Here is a 22,431-nt window from a genome sequence, read left to right on the forward strand (position 1 = left end):
GATAGGCACAAAATACTGGAGTAACTTAGCGGGCCAGGCAGCATCTCTGGAGAAAAGGAATAGGTGACATTTCTGGTCGACTCCCTTCGACAGAACGGCGTATCTTCAGAAAGATTAGGAATTTCTTGAGCCAGAGGGTGGTGACTTTGTGGAATTAATTGCCACAGATGTCTGTGGAGGCCAAGTCATTGGGCATTTTTAAAGAGGAGATTGCTAGGCTCTTAATTAGCATAGGTGTCAAAGGTTATGGGAAGAAGGCGGGAGAGTGGTGTTGAGAGGGAAAAGGAGATAAGCTATGATTGAATAGCGGAGTAGACTTGATGGGCCGAATGACCTAATTCTACTCTTATAATGTATGAACATGAACTTATATAAGATCCTGAGGGGTTTTGACAGGGAGAATATTCTCCTTTTGTGAGAGAACCTGGAATCAGGAACTAGGTCAAAAAATGAGGGGTCGCCCATTTAAGATTAGGGGAATTTATTCATTCAAAGTTACTTCCTTTGTTTTCTTGTTATCATCCAGGACTTTCAGACCCATGGGTTATCTTCATAGGAGTAGAATAATTGATGGGCCAAATGGCCTAATTCTGGTCCTATGACGTATGAACTTATGATGATCCAGATTTCCAGAGTTGTCAGTATGAGAGTTAGGCATGCAGTGCGGTCTTGAAAGATAAAAACCATTGCTTGTGGTGCTGATAACAAAACAGACCCATGAAAGTTATTCTGCAAACACACTAGGTTCTTTTTAATACAAAGGTGACAATGAAAGAGGTACACTTAATATGTGCCCGCATCAGCCGTCTCTGTCACAGGGCTAAAGCTGGTGTCAGTGCACAGTAATGTAAGGAGTAGATCTTGCAAATAACAACTCTTCATCAACTAATGGTGAACACATCTGGAAGTGTAAGGTGGGAACCTGGGTCTGTGCCTAAAGCGTACAAACACCACATAACTATCTACTTGGGTCCCAATATGGACGGGATGGTTTTCACAAATCAGATGTTCTAAAATACATTATAAAATGCAAAGACTCCCCTCTGCACCTTGTTACAACCCAGACAGGAGCACCAATTTTTTTTTAAATTTAGCTTATACCCGTTATTTTAGTTAGAATTAAAAGAGCTGATATTCCAACCACGCTTTTGTTGGGAAGTCTAGACCCACAACGTCGCTCTGGGTGTGCATTGTGCCATCACCACCTCAAAATGGTTGGGGAATCACGCACAGTGCACGCCCAGACCCCCGCAGTGGGTCAGACTGCCCTTAGGGAGGGAATAGCCAGGAGTAATCTCCATAAGGCCATCCTTTCCAACCCCTTACCACAGTGCCACCCCCTTTTCTGACAAAGATGATACATATTTACAACCAGAGTGTGTGCAGACACCCGCACACTCCAAAGTACATCAGTTTTCCTTCTTTTCCTAAAAAAAAAAATCCCTAAATCACATGACAACAGTTGAACTGTCCGAAAGAGAGGAGATTCTCTTTGGAGTTTGGCTTGATCTTAAAGGAAAGCGCTTTCTCACAGAGGGGGATCTGCAGTATCCTGTCCCTAATATTTACATTCTTTGACCGGGCAGTGTCGAGTTTATTCACAGGGTCCGCACTGCTGTCAGAGCAGGCACTGTCGTTTGACAAGCCACTGTTCTCAGCTATTTGATCAATCAAGTGCTTTGGGCTTTCGGCTCTTGGGCCTTCACATTTGTTAAGCGGCAGCGGTAAGTCAGGGTTGGGCTGGGCGGGTAGAGTGAGTTGGGTGACTCTGCCATCGGGGCATTGGCGAGTGTGCGGGCAAGGGGGCGGCTTCTCCACACTGATGTCGCTGACCTGCAGCAGCGGCCCTTTGCTGCTGGAGCTGGAGCTGGTGGTGTTGGTGGTGCTGTTGTTGTTGCTCTCGTTCATCAGGTTGATCGGCCGATTGCCGAAGTAATGCGGCAGCGGCTCCGATTTGCCGGCCCACCGACTACAGCAGAGCGGCCCCGCCGCCGAAGCCCTCACTTCCACCGAGGAGCTGCTGACCTCGGCGGCCCGCTGGCAGCTCCAAACCTCCCGCAGGAGTTTGCCGTCGCCGTCCCCGCCAGCGCCAGCGCCAGCGCCCGGCTTCTTGTCCTTGGCGGGAAGGCCCAAGATGGCGCCGCCGCCGCCGCCGTCCTCACGGGTCAGGCCTCCTCCGCACGGAGCTTCCCTCACACTCAGCCTCGGCGCAGCTTTCACCTCCACCCGAACCACCTCCTCCTCCTCCTCCTCTTCCTCTTCATCTTCCTCGCTGATCTGCTGGAGCACCGACACGTTCTTGGGCATGACGGACGCCTCCAGCGAAGAGCGCAGGAGGATTCTCATGGGCGACGGCCCGTCCTCCGCGCTGCTCGCCAGCTTTACGATGTCCTTCGCGCTGCAGCCCTCAGTCTTGTCCGCCACCTTCTTCGCCGGTCCCTTCACGTCTGCCGAGTGCTTCAGCGAAAACCCATTGTGCGGCTCACTCAAGGTGCTGCCGTCAGTGGCATCTCCAAAGCTGCCATCTGTCGCTGACAGGGATGGCCTGAAAGAGAGCAAGAGCAGGAATTGAGAATTATATATTTTAAAGACTAAGAACAACAAGTTGTTGTCCGGCATCAAAGAAACCGCGCACTCCTTCATTTCCCCTTTCCCATCGAACAAAACATATAGAAGTGTGAAACGCACACCTCCAGATTCGGGGACAGTTTCTTCCCAGCTGTTATCAGGCAACTGAACCATCCTACCAAGGACTAGAGAGCAGTCCTGAGCTACCTCATTGGAGACTGGACTAGACTATCTTTGATTGGACTTTACTGAACTTTATCTATCCCTCTAAAACTCTGAACTTTCACAGCCTATTGCACTTTATCTGTTTATTTATGTGTGTATGTATGGTCTATGCTATACAGACACACTGAACTGTTCTGTATTTATGCTTACAATATTCTGTTGTGCTGCAACAAGCAGGAATTTCATTGTCCTATCTGGGACACATGACAATAAACTCTCTTGACTTGACTAAATGTTATTCCCTTTATCATGTATCTGTACACTGGATGGCTCGATTGTAATAATGATTTGTCTTTCCGCTAACTGTTCAGCACGCAACAAAAGCTTTTCACTGTACCTCGGTGCACGTGGCAATAATCTAAATTCAAACTCATACGCCCGATGAAACGTCAGGTACCAGAAACATTTCCAGCAGAACAACGCAAAGTGAGGAATATTTTCCTCGTTGGTTGAATGTTTCATTTTGGTGGGATTTGGTAAGTCAGCCACTGCTCAGTGAGGTTGACAACATTGGGGACTGGAAACCTTTTCCATTGAGGTCACCATCAGACCATGAGACATGGGAGCAGAAAAGCTTTTATCGCGTGCTACTCAGTCAGTGGAAAGGCTATACATGATCGACCCATCCACTCCATTGTAGCGATACATGATAAAAGGAATAACGTTTAGTGCAAGATAAGGTCCTATTAAAGATGTCCGAGAGTCTCAAATGAAGTAGATAGTAGTTCAGGGCCGCTCTCTAATCAATGATATGATGGTTCAGTTGCCTGATAATAATCCGTGCACAAATATTTCCACTGCTGTGGGAGGGTTTGCTGCATGGAATTGGCATTACCTGCACGGCGCGTGGGAGGGCCAGTTGTAGTCCAGGTTAAGGCTCCGACTCTGGGTCTGTTTCTCCTGCTTCTCCCGCAGGATCCTCTCCGCCAGCAGGAAGTAGCTGGCCGTGATGTGATTGTACTTGTCAGCTTCTAGAGCCCTGGAATAGAGAGAAAAACAAATCACCTGACTGCATAGCAAAGTGGCCAAAGAGAACGGGAACGCAATCCCAATCTTGCTCCCATCGAAAAATACTTTGTTTCTTCTTTGGAAACAGAGGCACAATAGGTCAACTGATTTGTTTATTGAATATGTTGAAAGGCTAATATGGGCACCTCACATTTTACGCATGTTTCATTATGCATTTTTAGAATAAAGTGCGTATTCATTTAATACCAAAGCCGGATTTACACGCATATATTGTTGGAATACCGCACACAAACTTACACCTGGCAGCATAGTTGTGTATATGTTTAATTTACAGTGCTTTTGAATTGCAAGCTGCTTTTCAAGAACATATCCCCCACGAAAAAGCGAGCTGCCTGTCGTTCAAATCCCAATGGCACGCCACAAATTGGTAGAGTTACTGCCTCACAGCAACAGAGACCCCGGTTCGTACCCGACTTTGGGTGCTGTGTGTGTGGGTGAAATTTGCACCTTCTCCCTGTGACTGGATTTCCTCCGGGTGCTCCGGTTTCCTCCCACATCCCAAAGACGTGTGGCTTTGCAGGTTAATTGGCCCTCTGTAAAATTGTCCCCTAATGTGTAGGGGGGAGTGGATGAGAAAGTGGAATAACATTGAATTAGTATGAATGGGTGATGGATGGTTGGTGTGGACTCAGGGGATAAAGGGCCTGTTTCCCTAATGGCTATATCTCCAAAAGAAATTCCAGTCCAATGGACGTGTCTTGATGGAAATGCCGGTCATATCACAAAGCCCTTACTGGTTCACTAATCTCCTTCCTGCAGTGTTATGTTGCAGTTGTACAAGGCCCTGGTGAGGCCACAGTTGGAGTAGTGTGTTCAGTTTTGATCATCCTGTTATAGCTGGAAAGGGTGCAGAGAAGATTTAAGAGGATGAAGAGACTGCCCAGCTTGTCTGGCGAAGCCTCATCGCCACAACTGACTGCCCAGCTTGTCTGGCGAATGATAGGGGCCCTCTCATCGCCACAGAATCTTACTGCTAGGGCACCTGGCCTTGAGAGCAGATTGGCCTTGAAAACCTCCTATTCATGTCATCTCAGTGGTGTAGGGTAGCTGACTTACAACGCTGGGGACCTGGGTTCGATTCTGACTACAGGTGCTGTGTGTACAGAGTTTGTATATTTTCCCCGTGACCTGCGTGGATGTGCCAGGACTTGAGGACCTGAGCTATATGGAGAGGTTAGGCAGGCTCGGACTCTATTCCTTGATGAGCCGGGGGATGTATAGAGGTGTATACGATCAGAAGGAGCATATATAGGGTAGATGCACAGAGTCTTTTACCCAGAGTAGGGGAATCTAGAACCACAGGACATAGATTCAAGGAGAGAGGGGAAAGACATAATAGGAATCTGAGGAGCAACTTTTTCACACAGGGTGGTGGGTATATGGAATGAGCTGCCTGATGAAGTAGTTGAGGCAGATACTATAATAACATTTAAAGAGACATTTGGATAGATACATGGATAGTAAAGGTTTAGAGGGACATGTGCCAACTGTAGCAGGTGGGAATAGAGTGGATGGGGCACCTTGGGCAGCATGGACTAGCTGGGTGGAAGGGCCTGTTTCCATGCTGTATGACTCAATCACCTGGTCCGCAGGTCCAGAAGCTCAAATCTCACACTCGCGTTTAAATGCTTCTCACAACAAAGGATGTACAATATGCAAAGATTCATCATGTGCAAGAATAACATTCTTAAAAATATATTAGGGGAAGCTGGTTTGTGCAGATAAATTCAACTGCAATTTTATCTTCCCACACAAGTAGCTCAATCACTCACAAATAATCTCCATTCCCTGCCTCTCGTTCCTTAAAAACTCTTATCTCTCTGCCTACAGATGTTAGTCCCCTTCCTGAAATGAATTCCTGATTAAACGGCCGATATTGCCCAGTTCCAACCTTCCTTTCTGATCATTGGCGATTAAAGTCAATAGCTGACATGATCCAACACATACAATGTCTCACCGGTCCTCGTGAACCTACATGCTGTCTTAGTAATAAACCTTCAAATGTATCTTATCAGGCTATGCGTGGAGTCAAAGTACGTGGGCACTGTGTTACTACCCGCTGAGGTTCTACTTGTCCCCGGTGTTGCGAAGGATGGGCTTGGCTCAGATAACGCACAATGTGCCAGTCAGCTGGACATTGCCACATCATCTGTCCTTCGTGGAAAGGTTCTTCCAGACCAACACTTTTGACCACAAGTCCATCGGGCAGTGGTCAGCACGTAACGTCCTTCAGGCACTGCAGGACAAGGACTCGGTGGATTTTATGGCTGGCGGTGAGAGGGGGATCCATCCAGTCAGATCCATCCGGCACCCTCAGTCTTTTACTACTAGTGCACACTGCCCAGTGGAGCAGTAGTAGGCTCCCTGGCCCGGAAAACTTCTCTGCCAGTCAATGTGAGCGCAATCAAAAGGAGAGGAAAGAAGATAATAATAGCACAAAGCTGACTTTACTTTTCAAAACATCAGTATAACTGATTCAATTACTATGTTATGGTTCTCCAGTAATCTATTCGGCTTTGAAAAGATTTAAACATGTACTCATTCCCTCAGCCAGGTGTTAGTGTAGCTTATTGCATTGGTAGCAAATATTAACAAGGCATATTTACACTGCACTAAGCTAAAGGCTTCTTTCTACACAACATTTACAGGCAGGTGGGATTAGTTTAATTTGGCATTATGGTCGGCACAGGCAATATGGGCCGAAGGGCCTGTTCCTGTGCTGTACTGTCCTATGTTCAAACATCCATTCTTTTCAAGATTTTAAAGCCTGGATTGTCCCTATTTCTCCTGGTGCCCAGGACTTGTAGGTGAGAGTCCAGCTGCATAATGGCACTGATGAAGCACTGTTGACGCAAGACATCCACTTGAGTATCTCATAGCAGAAGAAACAGTTCAGAGCACGATGGTGCACCAGGGACCTGGGTTCGATCCTGACTATGGGCGCTTGTCTGTATGGAGTTTGTACGTTCTCCCCGTGACCTGCATGGGTTTTCTCTGGGATCTTCGGTTTCCTCCCACACTCCAAAGACCGGAACAGCTTCTTCCCTACAGCCATCAGGCTATTAAACACTACAACCTCATATAGGTTCTGAACTACAATAGACTATTATTATTGATGTTGCACTTTTCTGTTTGTTTTTGTCTATTTGTGTGTGTATATAATACGTATATATATAGGGTGCTGAATATATATATAGGTATGTTGTAAGTATGTGTATATATACACACTGAACTTTTCTTTTCTCTCTCATTTGTCATATTATACTGTTTGCATATTCTGTTGTGATGCAGCAAGTAAAAATGTCATTGTTCTATCTGGGACATATGACAATAAAACACTCTTGACTCTCTTGACCCTTGGAGAGGGTCCCAGAGGAGGTTTACAGGAATGATCCCAGGAATGATTGGGATAACATATGATGAGCGTTTGACAGCACTGGGCCTCTACTCGCTGGAGTTTAAAAGGATGAGGGGGGACTTCATCAAAACTATCGAATAGTGAAAGGCCTGGATAGAATATCCAGAGGGTGGTGAATCTGTGGAATATATGGACTGGTTTATACTCTCTAGAATTAGAAGATTGATAGGGATCTCTTAGAAACTTCAAAATTCTTAAGGGGTTGGACAGGCTAGATGCAGGAAGATTGTTCCCGATGTTGGGGAAGTCCAGGACAAGGGGTCACAGCTTAAGGATAAAGGGGAAATCCTTTAAAACCGAGATGAGAAGAACTTTTTTCACGCAGAGAGTGGTGAATCTCTGGAACTCTCTGCCACAGAGGGTAGTTGAGGCCACTTCATTGGCTATATTTAAGAGGGAGTTAGATGTGGCCCTTGTGGCTAAGGGGATCAGGGGGTATGGAGAGAAGGCAGGTACGGGATACTGAGTTGGATGATCAGCCCTGATCATATTGAATGGCGGTGCAGGCTCGAAGGGCCGAATGGCCTACTCCTGCACCTAATTTCTATGTTTCTATGTTTCTATATTGCCACAGACGGCAGTGGGTATGTATAAAGCGAAGATTGATAGGGTCGTGATTAGTAAGGGCGTCAAAGGTTACGGGGAAAAGGCAGGAAAATGGGGTTGAGAGAGAAAAAATAGACCAGCCATGTTTGAACGGTGGAGCATACTTGATTGGCCAAATGGCCTAATTCTGCTCCAGTGTCTTATGGTCTTTGATGATACTGGCTGCCTATAGATATCTATACTGATGAAACATTGTTGACATTGGGGACTTCTGCCTTTAACTACTTAAGTTTTGCAACATACCAACATGGGATAGGACATTAATCACTAGGACTGAGACTGATAGAAATGTCATTGATCTGAGCTGGCAGATGCGGAGTGGCACGGTGGCGCAGCAGTAGATTTACAGCGCCAGAGACCCGGGTTCCATCCTGAGTATTAGTGGAGTTTGTACAGGGCCTGTTTCCACACTGTACGTCTAACACCCAAAGAATTCCGGGCCTTTGGAATTCCATACCTCAGAGGGATTGAGGAAACCAATCGTTTTTTTGACCAACAAGGATTTGGAGATCAAATGGAATAATGGAGGTGAGGGAGAAGATTGGCTCAAAGGGCCACATGGGCCACCCTGTTCCATTTTCCTTTGTTACAATGCGCTCTGTATCTATTTCTGTAGCTGATCTTTGGGTATTACTTCAAACCAGCCATGCAGTCCTCTTGGAGAGCACCAGATGGCATCATGAGCTAAAATTAGCTATGATATCATTCTGGTGCAATATCTGGTAAAGATTAAGTGACAAGGTCATTATTTCAGGGTAAGGAGACTAATAAATTATATACAACAGAAATAAATCCGCGCTTTCTCTTTCCCTCCAAAAAATGGGTTGGTATCCCACTGAGAAGTTATCAGGAGTGCTTGGTTAAGCCTTCGGAGATATAAAATGCATTACCGCTCACAGCAGCTACTATGGTCTTAGAGTTGATCCCACATCCATTGTTTCTCATGGCAACCTCTTTCAATTGCTGCAGATGTACATTCATCAGCCTGAACATCCCCCCGTGTGGGCGGCAGGGCACACTTTCCAAATGGGGCCGTGCAATGTTCTTCCTGATTCACGCACAACACGATAGGGGTCACCTCCACCACCAGCGTCAATGAAGACCCCACATCTGACCACTTCATGCCTCCGCTGCGGAAGATGCACCCTGCTTCCTCACATAAACTAAAGCTTTTTCTCCATTCTAGAAACAAAACGTACGGAGGCTAGGTGGTGCAGGGGTAAGGTTGATGCCTCACAGCGCCAGAGACCCGGGTTCGATCCTGCCTACAGGTGCAGTCTGTATGGAGTTTGTACGCTCTCCCCGTGACCGTGTGGGGTTTCCCCCGGGTGCTCCAGTTTCCTCCCACACTCCAAAGACGTGCAGGTTTGTAGGTTAATTGGCTTTGGTAAATTGTAAATTGTCCCCAGTATGTAGGATAGTGCTAGTATACGGGGTGATCGCTGGTCAGCGTTGAGTTGGTGGGTCGAAGGGCCTGTTTCCACTCTGTATCTCTAATGTCTAAAGTCTAAAAGCATTTATCGCATTAAAATGGTCAGCTCAATCCAAAAAGCCCCGTCCAGTTCATTTCATGACTTTTTATTTTGGAGATTGAGTATCAACATATCATCGAGAAGTGAATTAATACCCAGACATTGCTTGGGCAAGAAAAACACTTTGAGTAGTTATCCTCAATGCCAATCAGCTTAAGGCTTCATTAATCCTACAATGAGCAATTTTACTTCAGTGTCATACTTAGGGATATATTAGCAATAATGACATGACGACCTAATTATAAAGCTCTCAGTCTGACTGCCCTGGAGCCTTGCTCCTAACCTTGCCATGGTACATTACATGCTGCATTAGAGAACAAATAGGTCTGCTCGTTGTCACAGTAGAAATATTCGACTGCAGCTGAAATTGGAACGGAAGGGAAGGCAGAGAGTCTACACCTCACTTGAACCCTATCCTTGCTCTTTCCTCCCCTCCATCCCATGCAGGCTGGCCTACCCCCAATGGGAGCACTTCCGTGGGCCCCAGTTAGGTACGTACACCTGATCCAAGATGGCTCCCAACCCAGGCAACTCTTTGTGCACTAGTCACAGAAGTGGATCTGCAAACATGCTTTACAATCGCTCCACAACAAAAGCTTTTCACTTTACCTCGGTACACATGATAATAAACTGACTCTAACTAAATTCTGAGCCAGTGGTGCTCCAGTTCTGCCGAAGCTGGCTGACGAGAATGATCCCAGGGATGACTGGATTAATATATGAGGAGTGTGATGACTCTGGGCTTGTATTCGTTGGAGTTTAGAAGGAGGAGGGGGAGAAATCTCATTGAAACTCATAGAATAATGAAAGACCTGGATAGAGTGGATGTGGAGAGGATGTTTCCAGTGGTGGGAGAGTCTAGGACCAAGAGGGCACAGCATCCGAATAAAAGGATGCACCTTTAGATTGGAGATGAGGAGGAATTTCTTTAGCCAGAGGGTGGTGAATCTGTGGGTTTCATTGCCACAGATGGTCATTATAAGTGGAGATTAATAAGTTCTTGATTAGTACGGGTGTCAGGGGAGGCAAGAGAATGGGGTTGAGAGGGAAAGATAGATTAGCCATGACCAGAACAGACAGAACAGACTCAATGGGCTTGATCCTGCTCCTTTATATTATGGTCTTCTCTACCGGTTCCAACTATCGGGCCACCTCACACAGCGACACGAGGGATGACAGAGCTGGCAAACTATCAGAGGCCAGGATTTAAACAGGGGGGAAGTTTTTCATAGATCTGCACTGTTAAAGGTCAAAGAACATAAGCATTGCGCTCAGGAAACTGCTCAAACAGGAAACACCTATCCATTTCAGATAGGGCACATACAAAACTACTTCCCCTCATTTATAAACAGCAACCCCGCCCAACAGATGCACTACAATGCACTACGATGCTGAGAACTATATGCCGCGCTCTGTATCTCCCCCTGTGCTCTGATAATTGAACTATAGGGTGAAGTTTGAACTATAGGGTGACGAATCCATGGAATTCATTGCTACAGACGACTGTGGAGGCAAGGTCATTGGGTATTTTTAAAGTGGAAATTGATAGGTTATTGATTAGTAAGGGTGTCAAAGGTTATGGGGAGAAGTCAGTAGAAGGGATGAGAGGGAAAGATAGATCAGCCATGATCGAATGGCGGAGTAGACTTGATGGGCCGAATGGCCTAATTCTGCTCCTGATGAAATTATGAATAGTATTAGTTTAGTTTAGTGATACAATATAGAAATGGGCCCTTCGGTCCGTGCCGACCCGTTCACTAGTTCTATCCCACACTAGGGACATTTTACAGAAGCCAATTAACCTACAGACCTGCATGTCTTTGGAATGTGGGAGGAAACAAGCACCCGAAGAAACCCCACATAGTCACAGGGAGAAAAAATAGAAAAATAGGTGGAGTGGGCCATTCGGCCCTTCGAGCCAGTACTACCATTCAATATGATCATGGCTGATCATCTAAAATCATCCCACCATTCCTGCTTTTTCCCCATATCCCTTGATTCCTTTAGTCCTAAGAGCTAAATCTAACTCTCTCTTGAGAATGGACAAATTCAACGCAGACAGTCCCGGTAGTCAGGATCAAACCGGGGTCTCTAGCCCAAAGGTCCAAATAATAATATTATCATTTTTTAGTGTAATTGTTTTAAGGCAATACACCTATTTTTACTCGCTTTCAACCATCCTTAGAATCTTGCCTTTGCGCAGTTTACACAATGTGATCTGTAGGAAGGAACTGCAGATACTGGTTTACACCGAAGATAGACACAAAATGCTGGAGTAACTCAGCGGGACAGGCAGCATCTCTAGGGGAGAAGGAATGGGTGATATTTGGGGTCAAGACCCTTTTTAAGAGACTGAAACATCACCCATTCCTTCTCTTCAGAGATGCTGCATGTCCTCTCTGAGTTACAGTGTGATCTGTTTGGATAGCGTGCAAAGCAAAGCTGTACCTCGGTGTACGTGACAATAATGAACCTGAACCCAAGGTGCCAGCAAGGAAGGGGACGATTGGAAAAGCACTCACTCCTGGATCAGCTCCCGGGGTGCGATGTTGCCGCACTCCATGGCCTGGATAATGATCTTGTGCTCTTCCTCAGATAGGCTCTTGTAGGAGGTGAGGGGCAGGCTCAGTTTCTTAGCAGGCGAGGGGTCCACGCCTTGAAGCCACGGGTGGTCCTCGATCTCCTCCAGAGATGCTCGCTTCCTTGGCTCCCTCTGCAACATCCTGGAGATCAAACTGCAACAACACAAACAACAAAGCAACGCTTAACCAGTGGCAGGTCTTTTGTCCCATCGAGTCCCTGCCTGTTCACAGAGCGATCCCACCAACTTTACCTGTCAGGATCGAACCCGGGTCTCTGGCGATTCTACCATTCACCTATAGATTCTACCACTCACCGACAAACTATGGGGTAATTCACGCAGTCAATTAAACCTACCCACCCGCACGTGTTGGGGTGCGGGAGGAAACCGGAGCCTCGGGGGAAGCCTCAGCGATCCCATAGAGAAGGTGCAAACTCCACACAAACAGCGGCAGAGGTCAGGTTTGAACCCTGGGTCGCTGGAGCTGTGAGTCTACCCGCTGCACTGTCGGGCACTGCTCTCCGCAGTTTATCTTGTTCTACCGTGACAGAGGTTCGACTGTCCTTAATATCAGGATGAAGGACATCTAACTTCATCATGGCGTAGACCAAATCATGTGCATGATTAAGGAATGATAATCTTCAATACCCGACTGCCTTTGAGGCAGGACTTAAAACTTGGGAGGAACACGTTAATCTCAGTGCCAAAGCTCTGTTGCAGATTCGACCATCTTCACCATTAATAAAACCAACAGATTCACATTGTGCCAACCAACTGGAACTTTATTCCCTTGCAGGTACACGCACGTGACATTGTACTGCTGCCTCTCATTATAGAATTTTAACCTCTAGAATTACACCAGTCTCCGCTCACCGCACAGTATTGAATATATCATACAAGATTGAAGTGAGATACACACAATGTCAGATTGTACTCTACGGCACCTTGGAAGTTGTGTAACAACAATGGATTGAATAGTGTCACACGGAGTGATGTGTAGGTGCATTATATACAGAAGCAGAAATATTATACAGCCACAGACAGCAATGGAGTAAGGGATTATGCATTATTCTTTAAATTAATCATGTTCTGAGAACAATATCACGTTTCAAGTATTCCCCAGGGATCACAGCATCGAGGAAAATGTCCCCAGCCACTTAGTTGCAGAAAAACAGTGTTATAAGGCTTTTAAGAGCTTAGACAGATGCCCTGGTGCTAACTCACTGACGCAGGGTGCATTTCGGTCAGCGCTGGAGATTGTTCGATGGATCTCTGAGGGTTAATAAGTCAGCCGCAGAATTAGTGGAGTCGCAAGGTTTACTGTTGGTAATCATTAAGTATCGACCTTTTGACTGCAGCTTCCATTTGCTGATGTGCAGAGCCAGCAGCTGAACTTGTTCGAATGGACACAAGAACAAACTTCAAATGCGACCAGCAGCTCCTCTGTGACACACACACACACACACAGGTCCATCCACGCAGTTTTGACGTAGAAACAAAGAACTGCAGATGCTGGTTTATACCAAAGATGCTGGAGTCTTGATCAAAACACAAAGTGCAGGAGTAACTCAGCGGGTCAGGCAGCATCTCTGGAGAAAAACGATAGTCGATGTTTCGGGCTAAGACCCTTCCCATCCCTTTTCTCCAGATTTTGTGTCTAGTTTTGACCTGATTTGGGAAAGCTGAAGGATAGTTCAAATTATTCATCACTTCTTCAAAGAATGTGGTTATTTTCCCATCTATCCGTAACTTCCGGAAAAAAAGGTTAACTTCTTACAGTCAGAAGAATCCCGACGTGAAAGGTTGCCCTGTCCATTCCCTCCACGGATGCTGCCTGACCCGCAGAGTTCTCCCGCACTATGTGTTTGATCAAGATTCCAGCATCTGCAGTTCTTTGCATTTGCATTGCTACTTCTTACATACATTGCCAGTGGTTGAGTTGGTAACAAGTTCAGGAGTAGCTCCAGGAACGTGGACACACAACCCAGGCTGCCCATCTAATGTAGTACTGAGCGACCACTCTGATGTTGTTGGAGACACTGTCTTTCCAAGGACACATAGAATACCAAACCAAAATCACTGGACAGTTGGACCTGGACAAGAGAGAACCCCAATGGTCCACTCCACCTGGACAGATACCTCAATAGTCCACCCAACCAAGACAGGAACCCCACTAACCCTTCCCTCTGGGACAGAACCACGCCAATGGGACACCATTGTGACAAGACACAAAGCTAGCCTTGTTAACTCACTGTGTACCAGAGAGAAAGAAGGGAAATCCAAATACCTGCCGCTCTGTTTACACAAAACAATGGAACCCATTTAGGAGCTGCCCAGGTTATGGTAACAGTAGGCAGGGCCATGAGTAGGAGCTGCCGGACGGTCCCAAGCCTGGGAAAATCCAACTGGAAAACCTGGGCTCACGACCTCACTGTCTGCTGGCCCTCAGTGGAAACAGACAGTCACCCCAGGTCAGACAGCTCAAACCTCTCCTCACTAATAATACATTGGTTGAAAATAAGATCGGAGAGAGCAGCCCCTTTGGACAACAATGCTTAGCCCTGGTTCATGATTAGGTTACACCCTGTCAAGCCTCCATCACCAAGAGCAACTTGCTGTGGTTTTGCAGAGTTTTATTTTTCGCAAGGGCACTAATTGCATTCTAACCGAGCTTCAAACTACTAATGGCTGCGTTTGTGCCTCAGAAGGATTAAGGCAATTGAGCACCAAGCCTCTCATCCAACATAAGATGAGGTGCGGATGATCGTAGAAAAAGAGGCATTTGAAGCTAAATAAACCAAAGTCAGTCCTACAAACGCTGGCAGCCATTGTCATCAAAAGCTAATCTTCATCACGCCTGCCTCCTGCGATCCTTGGGCTCTCCTGTCAGTAGCTGATAGGGGATATGTTCTATAAAGAGCAGCTCTGGCAGCTGCTAGCGGTTGCAATCATGTGAAGAACATCCTGTGTGGGTTGGAGGAAGCAGACAGCTCACTGAGTGCCGCTGTTATTTCAGTAGAAGGTCCTCCTCTCGCCTGCTGTGGAACTCAGACGGCTTTTAAAGTGGTGCCCCGCTAACAGGTGTGAAGAACAGTTGGTGGGATTAGTGCTCATCTTACTTTCATTCCCCACCGTCCAACCAGACTAACTGAATGGTAGAGACCATGTCGAAGGAAAGGCTTGCATTTATATCCCCAAGATATTTACGCCCACTGAAAACAGTCGTGCCGAGAAGGCAAAGAGAACTAGTTCAAAGTAAGACCCCCACTAACGGTAGTGTTTTGGAGCTACATATTGGCCATGAGGAAACCATGGGCTCTTTATATGGGTGGGATAATGGGAATACTTAGACTAAACCTTGGTGTAATGTTGCAGTTGAGGCAAAACCACCCTCAATGTGAATTTAGATTATTATGTTTTCATGTATTTTTAATCTAAAGTTATGTTAGACTTTATTTTAGAGATACAGCATGGAAACAGGCTCTTCGGCCCACCGAGTCCGTGCCGACCAGCGATCACCCCATACACTAGCGCCATTAATATAGAAACATAGACAATAGGTGTAGGAGTAGGCCATTCGGCCCTTCGAGCCTGCACCGCCATTCAATATGATCATGGCTGATCATCCAACTCAGTATCCCATCCCTGCCTTCTCTCCATACCCACTGATCCCTTTAACCATAAGGGCCACATCTAACTTCCTCTTAAATATAGCCAATGAACTGGCCTCAACTACCTTCTGTGGCAGAGAGTTCCACAGATTCACCACTCTCTGTGTGAAAAATGTTTTTCTCATCTCGTCCTAAAAGATTTCCCCCTTATCCTTAAACTGTGACTTCCTTGTTCTGGACTTCCCCAACATCGGGAACAATCTTCCTGCATCTAGTACAATTTACAATTTACAATTTTACAGAAGCCAATTAACTTGTACATCTTTGGAGCGTGGGAGGAAATTGTCCCTGGTGTGTAGAATAGTGTTAGTGTAGGGGGTGATCGCCAGTCGGCACGGACTCGGTGGGCCAAAGGGCCTGTTTCCACGCTGTATCTCTAAAGCCTCAATGGTGTTTTCACACTGCCTTAACAAAAATGAGACAATGACTTCTCACCGAGAGTTCACCAAACACGAGCTGCGAAGAGCATGGTACAGCACTTTGGAGGTGAGATCGATGGTTTACCAAGCAACTTCACGACACAGTGAACTCCGTTAAGGACAGGCATCTTGGCCGCTGTGTACCTGAAGGTGCCAATGAACAGCACATGTGACAAACTTCCAACTTTGCCATACAGTCTGGAGCAATGTAAGAAATAATACACAGTGGACACAAAGAACCGCAAATGCTGGTTTACAAAACAAAATGACATAAAGTGTTGAGGTCATTCAGCGGGTCAGGCAGCATCTCTGGGGAGCATGGATAGGTGATGTTCCACACACACAGTAATATACAGTGGCAGGCTTGAGGAGGTCAGTCTGAAGGACAACACCACAGGGTTGATCTATGCTCTTTTCAATTCCCTGTTCATTATTCCCACTCAGTCACAGTTTTGGTTAAACTCTAAGCTGCGAGGTTTCACACAGACCCTCTGCAGCTTTCAAACTCCATTACACCTTCAAGATCTCAATCTGATTCCTTTGAAAATAAAATACCTCAGAGTTATTCCCCTGTAATGCAGACTCTCAGGTCCCTCACTGCCACGAGCAGCTGGCATTACATAAAATCCCCTTGAACACTGCAGTCTTAGCTGCATAGCAAGTCTCGTCATCAAGTCGAGCAATGAATCAGTGACCCCTTTGATGTTTTTAATCCCATTTCCATACCACTCAAACATAAAATAGACTTTTTCCCATCTTTGGTCTTCCTGCGAGAGTGATTTCATGCACACGCCATCATGCCACCGTTTCCTATTATCAACATCAATGATCCAGATCCTGTTAAAAACACTTCAAGTGGAAAGACATCTCCAAATAGCCCCGTCATCTTGGACTCTTGATAGTGACTTCAATTCAATGTGTGGGTTTGCAGTAAATACTTCAATTCTCCATGCCACTAAAGTTTAAGCCATCCACCCATCAATAGTGAGTCATAAGGAGTAAGAATCAGTTGAAGAACAGTAAATGGATAGTGATGGGCGTAGGGAATACATCCCAAATATGCATCAAATCAGAGTCTCAGGGTTAAGCAGCAGGGAAACAAGCCCATTTGACTTGTCATGAAGATAGGTACAAAATGCTGGTGTAACTCATCGGGTCAGGCAGCATCTCTGGAGAAAAGGAGTAGATGACCTTTCGAGTCATGACCCTTCTTCAGACTGAGAGTCAGGAGAGAAGGGTGCTAGAGGTGTGAGAAGGGACAAAGAACAAGTGAATGAGAGGCATGAAAAGCACAAATCAGAGCCAGCACCGATGATCAACAAAAGGTGGAGCCCACAATGGTCCATTGTTGGCTGTGGAAGAAGTGATAACGAAGGGATAGGAACCGTGAAACTCAGTAGAATGACAAACAGTGATACAAAGCAGGACTTTTTAGAAAAAATACGATACGATACGATAGGTAGACAAAAATGCTGGAGAAACTCAGCGGGTGAGGCAGCATCTATGGAGCGAAGGAAATAGGCAACGTTTCTGAAGAAGGGTCTTGACCTGAAACGTTGCCCATTTCCTTCACTCCATGGATGCTGCCGCACCCGCTGAGTTTCTCCAGCAATTTTGTGTACCTTCGATTTTCCAGCATCTGCAGTTCCTTCTTAAACATACGATAGGATAGAACTTTATTCATCCCCGGAGGGACATTGGTCTGCCAACAGTCACAACACGTAACAAGGTACACGAAAACGTGAAATTAAATTAAAAGTAAAAAACATAGAAAAAGACAAGCGACTGTTGGTTGGCTGCCGTGTGCACAGAGCCTTAACTGGAACGAATGAACGAACAAACAAACAAATGCAGGCTTATCGCCTGGGCAGAGGAATCTAAAACTAGAGTGCCCCCCCTCCCCATTCCAAAATGAACACATTCCAAGCTTGCGTTTGTTGTAATGCAAGCAAATACTGCATCTGATGTGCCCAAGAACCATTAGAGAATAACCAAATAATGTGTTTTATTAACATTGCCTGGACATTCCCACTGGGAGAAGTGGTGTTCACCCCAGGAAGAAGGCATCCCAGTAATTTAAACCTGACGCCCAGGCACGACAACTATGCTTGCTGGAAAATAATGTATTCTGACACCGTCTTTGAAGCGGGAAGATTTATATTCAAGGCCGCTTCCACCATGGACACTGCTGGGATAAAGCTCACAGGTCGATCGCCAGCAGACTCCGAGGCATCAAAACAACAGCAGGAAGCGGTGAAGAACATATCTTGCCTGTCACTAGCTTTTCACGGCAACACGTTGGAATACAGCACCCAGAGAGCCTGCTGCTGTTCCCCGACACCTCAATACAGGGGCAGTGATACACTGCATGTTTGCAACACCAGCACAATAAACACCACACACTCACAGAACGGTTAGGCCGTTTGGCCCATCAAATCCTTTTCAGCTCCATCTCAGAACAAGCCAGCTCCATAGTTTAAAGTAGTTTAGAGGTACAGCATGGAAACAGGCCCTTCGGCCCAACCGTTTATTTCATTTATGTGTTACTTCCCACACTGGGCACAATTAACAGAGGCCAACTAACTAAGCCATAGGTGACTGCGCACTCTGAACCCGAGCACCAAGTTGTAAGCGGCCGAAGGAGCGCATCCCTCGGGACAGCCCCCATTCTCCCGCGGCCACAGCGCCGGGTGGAGCAGAGGTGTGGGACAGCCTGGTCCCTCCACCCACCCAGAGTCACTGACCGCGATGCACCGCAATCAAACTCGAAACTCGCACCGGGTGATTCACCCCCACCCCGGCTGTGGGGACAGGCACTCATGGCATTGGCAGCCATAGTAAATCGCTTTTTAAACATGGGGGGGGGTGGGAACACTCAAGTTCCCTGGCAGGCTGATGACAAGTGTGCATGGCAACGAACAATTTTATTGGACTACCATCGAGAAGCTCGCACTCGGGTACAGACCGTAGATTTCAGGAGCTCCAACGACGCAGAAGGTTCGACAAGCCCCGACCCGGGGTACGATCGCTTGGGGTGGGGAGCTGAGATTTCCCCCCCGATGCAGGAGGTGATCGTCCCGACGCGGAGGGCCCGAACGCCGCCGGCTACGGGAGTAAGATCGCCCCGTCAACGGAAGGCTCGATGCCCCCGGCCGCGGGAGAACAATGAAGGGAAGAGATTGAACTTTTTTTCGCCTTCCATCACAGTGAGGAATGTGGAGGAGTCACTGTGGTGGATGTTTTTGTTAAAATGTATTTTGTGTGTTCCGTTGTTTTTTAATTGTTTGACTGACTTGGCAAATGAAATTCCTCGTATGGTGCGAAACATACTTGGCTAATAAAGTATTATTGTATTGTATTGTATTGTATTGCTGTCAAGCCCTCTGATGACCCAATCAGGCTCCACACCAAGGGGCCAGAGCTTCTCCCATTTGTCAGCCTTCTACCTTTGTTTCCCCCAGGCTGATCAGCTGGTGCTGTCGCTGTGCAGGACCACCGCCGATTTTCCGGCATCCTTGATTCCATAGCCTCGTGGGATTATCCGTGTGCCAGACCCAGAGGTCACAGCCTCCATCGGTACTGGAACGGTCCGCTGAGGAGCTGAGTTCCAGAGCCCCGGCCACAGGGGTGAAAATTCGACCCACCGGTCGGCCGGAAGTCCCAAAGAGGTCGAGATCGGTCACCTCGCCCAGCCTTGGCACCACATTTTCGGCGGGACTTCCAGGGGGGATTTCAAGTGCGTAACATTGTCCGTATTAAAGGAGATGCCGGACCACCAATAGCCGGGAAATCAGTGGCGATCTGTCATTTAGATTTAGGGTTAGAGATACAGCATGGAAATAGACCCTTCTGCCCAACGAATCGATGCTGGCCACTTGTTAACACTAGTTCGGCGACGTTCCAATTTCTCATCCACCCCCCACACGTTTGGGCAATTCACATAATCCAATTAACCTACAAACCTGTACGTCTTTGGAATGCGGGAGGAAACTGGGGGACCCGGTGGTAAACCACGCGGTCACAGGGGGAACGTGCAAACACCACGCAGACAGCACCCGAGGTCAGAACCGTAGCTGGATCTCTGATGCTGTGAGGTTAGCAAGCTCTGCCAGCTGCGTCACTGTGCCTTCGTGAGCATTTGATGATTCACATGCTCCCACGTCTATGAGCACTCCATCCTGTGGTGCAGGAGACAAGAGACAGGGTGTCATCAGCCCATCTGATGACTTGCTATCAGAATCACGTACAGTGTGGCAGCTGAGGGGGGAGAGGGGTCCACGTCAGCTTGTGGTGAGCAGCAGGCTCTGGTCCAGTCCCTTGCATAGAGCTTTTAGTACCTCAGACAGCAGCCTGTCAGATTAGTGGGAGTCATTCCTGACTCCCTGTCACAATCCAGACTCGCACGTCAGCCTTCACCCCGTCCATTCACATCAGCGACTAGAGGCAGCACCTTCATCCCACGGAGAGTTTAATTAGTTGTCACTGAGTCACATGGATTGGCTCCTTTTGGAGGAGTCATAAAAGTTGCATTCATCGGGTGGATGCAGAATGCTGCAGAAATGTAGGGGAGTTAATCTCTGTGTCGTTCTCCCCCCCCCCTCTTCTTCTCAATGCCCCATCTCCCATGCAACCCCCCGCCCCCTCTCAATATTTAATTATGCCATGGCTATTTGGCCCATCGAGTCTGTGCCAGTTCACAGTCCAGTCCCATTTCCCCACTACGGGCGGCATGCTGGTGCAGAGGTATAGTTGCTGCCTATTCAGTGCCAGAGAACTGGGATGGATCCTGACTATGTGTGCTGTCTGTATGAGTTTGTACACTCTATTCGGAGCCCGTGGCGGAAATACTGCCTCGTCAAGGCCACCTGCATAATCAAGAACCAGTCTCACCCCAGTCATTCCCTCTTCTCCCCTCTCCCATCAGGCAAGAGGTACCAAAGCCTCAAATAGAGGCAGTCATACAGCACCGAAACAGGCCCTTTGGCCCAACTTGCCCATGTCATCCATCTACACTAGTCCCATCTGCCTAGATTTGGCCCATATCCCTCCAAACCTGTCCTATTCCATGTCCGTCCAAATGTCTTTTAAATGTTTATTAAATGTTAAATATTGAAATGTTAAATATTAAAGAATCCCCCAAACTACACAATTCTCAGAGTTTCTAGTGCATTCACAAAATTATCTTCAGATTGTTCTTTTTCCTTTGTATTCAAGATATACAACTCTTGCAATCCTTTCACAGCCACATATTCCCCATGACAGCCCAAACACGTTGAGATACACAGCAGGTCTTTATTTTCCCTGAGATGGGAGTTTCTCTCGGTTATTTTGGTCCCGTGGTTTAAAGAGCATTCCGGCTCCGTGACATGTGAAGTATGTGACAGTAAATGGTCACAACTCCAAGTCTCACACGGTGTGAAATCAATTTCAAACAGACCGGCTGAGAGAGCAATCTGCTGCTTACGTCCAACCCGTGGATTTCACCAGGTGAATGGGTGCGAAATGGAGCTCGATTGGGATTTCTTACATGGCCACTGCAGTTTCAGTTCAGTTTAGTTTATTGTCACGTGTACCGAGGTACAGTGAAAAGCTTTTTGTTGCATGCTATCCAGTCAGCAGAAAGACAATGTATGATTACAATAGATCCATTTACAGGGTGTAGGTACAAGATAAGGGAATAATGTTTAGTGCAAGATAAAGCCAGTAAAGTCCGAACAAGGATAGTCCAAGGGTGTTGCTGCTGGAGCGCTTTGGATTTCAGGAGAAGTTATAGTCACACTGAGTTATTGATCAATAACAAGAGTAAATATTTTTGTCCGCTCATCTGAGGCATGGTGTAGACCTTCGTGAGGGTGAAGGCTGATTACTTGCACACCCTTCATCCATCCACTAGATGGGGCACCCCAGCCCAGATGGCTCAGTCTATCACCCAAACTCAACGGGTATTCCATAGATGGGGACAAATTGCTGGCGTAACTCAGCGGGGCAGTCAGCATCCTTGGAGAAAAACGATGGGTGACGTTTTGGGGTCGGGACCCTTTTTTGGATATTCCTCCTGTTCTGCACGGCCCAGCTGGGATTGGAAAATCAGCACGGCGATTCATATTACAACTTCTAATCCATTTCTCACCATTATCTACCTTGACCATAACCTTAAAACGCCACTAAAGCATGGCGTCTCTTCAATGTGGACTTAGTAGACTACAGTATGTCTGTACACTAGCTGATCGAGGATCGTGGGTATGGCAATACTCTGCTGGACTGTTTGTAAGGATGAAGAAATTCACTGTGTTAGCACTTCGCAAATGCAATAATAAAAGCAACATTGAACCACTTAACCATTCACCTCGACTTGCTCTAGAGGTACTGTGATTACGCATCT

The 22,431-nt window shown here is 46.8% G+C and overlaps 1 protein-coding gene across 1 annotated transcript in view; it reads right to left on the bottom strand.

Annotated features, from left to right (window-relative positions):
* Positions 1–724: 724 nt before the first annotated feature.
* Positions 725–22,431, bottom strand: part of snrkb (SNF related kinase b) — a 106,603-nt gene continuing 84,896 nt past the window's right edge. Inside the window, exons 4-6 of the mRNA XM_055648573.1 lie at positions 11,901–12,113; positions 3,629–3,772; positions 725–2,545 (exon numbers count right to left, since the gene is read on the bottom strand). Coding sequence (XP_055504548.1) covers positions 1,444–2,545; positions 3,629–3,772; positions 11,901–12,113 — 1,459 coding nt within the window. The 3' untranslated portion in view covers positions 725–1,443. The remainder of the gene's footprint in view (positions 2,546–3,628; positions 3,773–11,900; positions 12,114–22,431) is intronic.

This window comes from Leucoraja erinacea, chromosome 17 (assembly GCF_028641065.1).
Source record: "Leucoraja erinacea ecotype New England chromosome 17, Leri_hhj_1, whole genome shotgun sequence".
Taxonomy (NCBI): Eukaryota; Metazoa; Chordata; class Chondrichthyes; order Rajiformes; family Rajidae; genus Leucoraja; species Leucoraja erinaceus.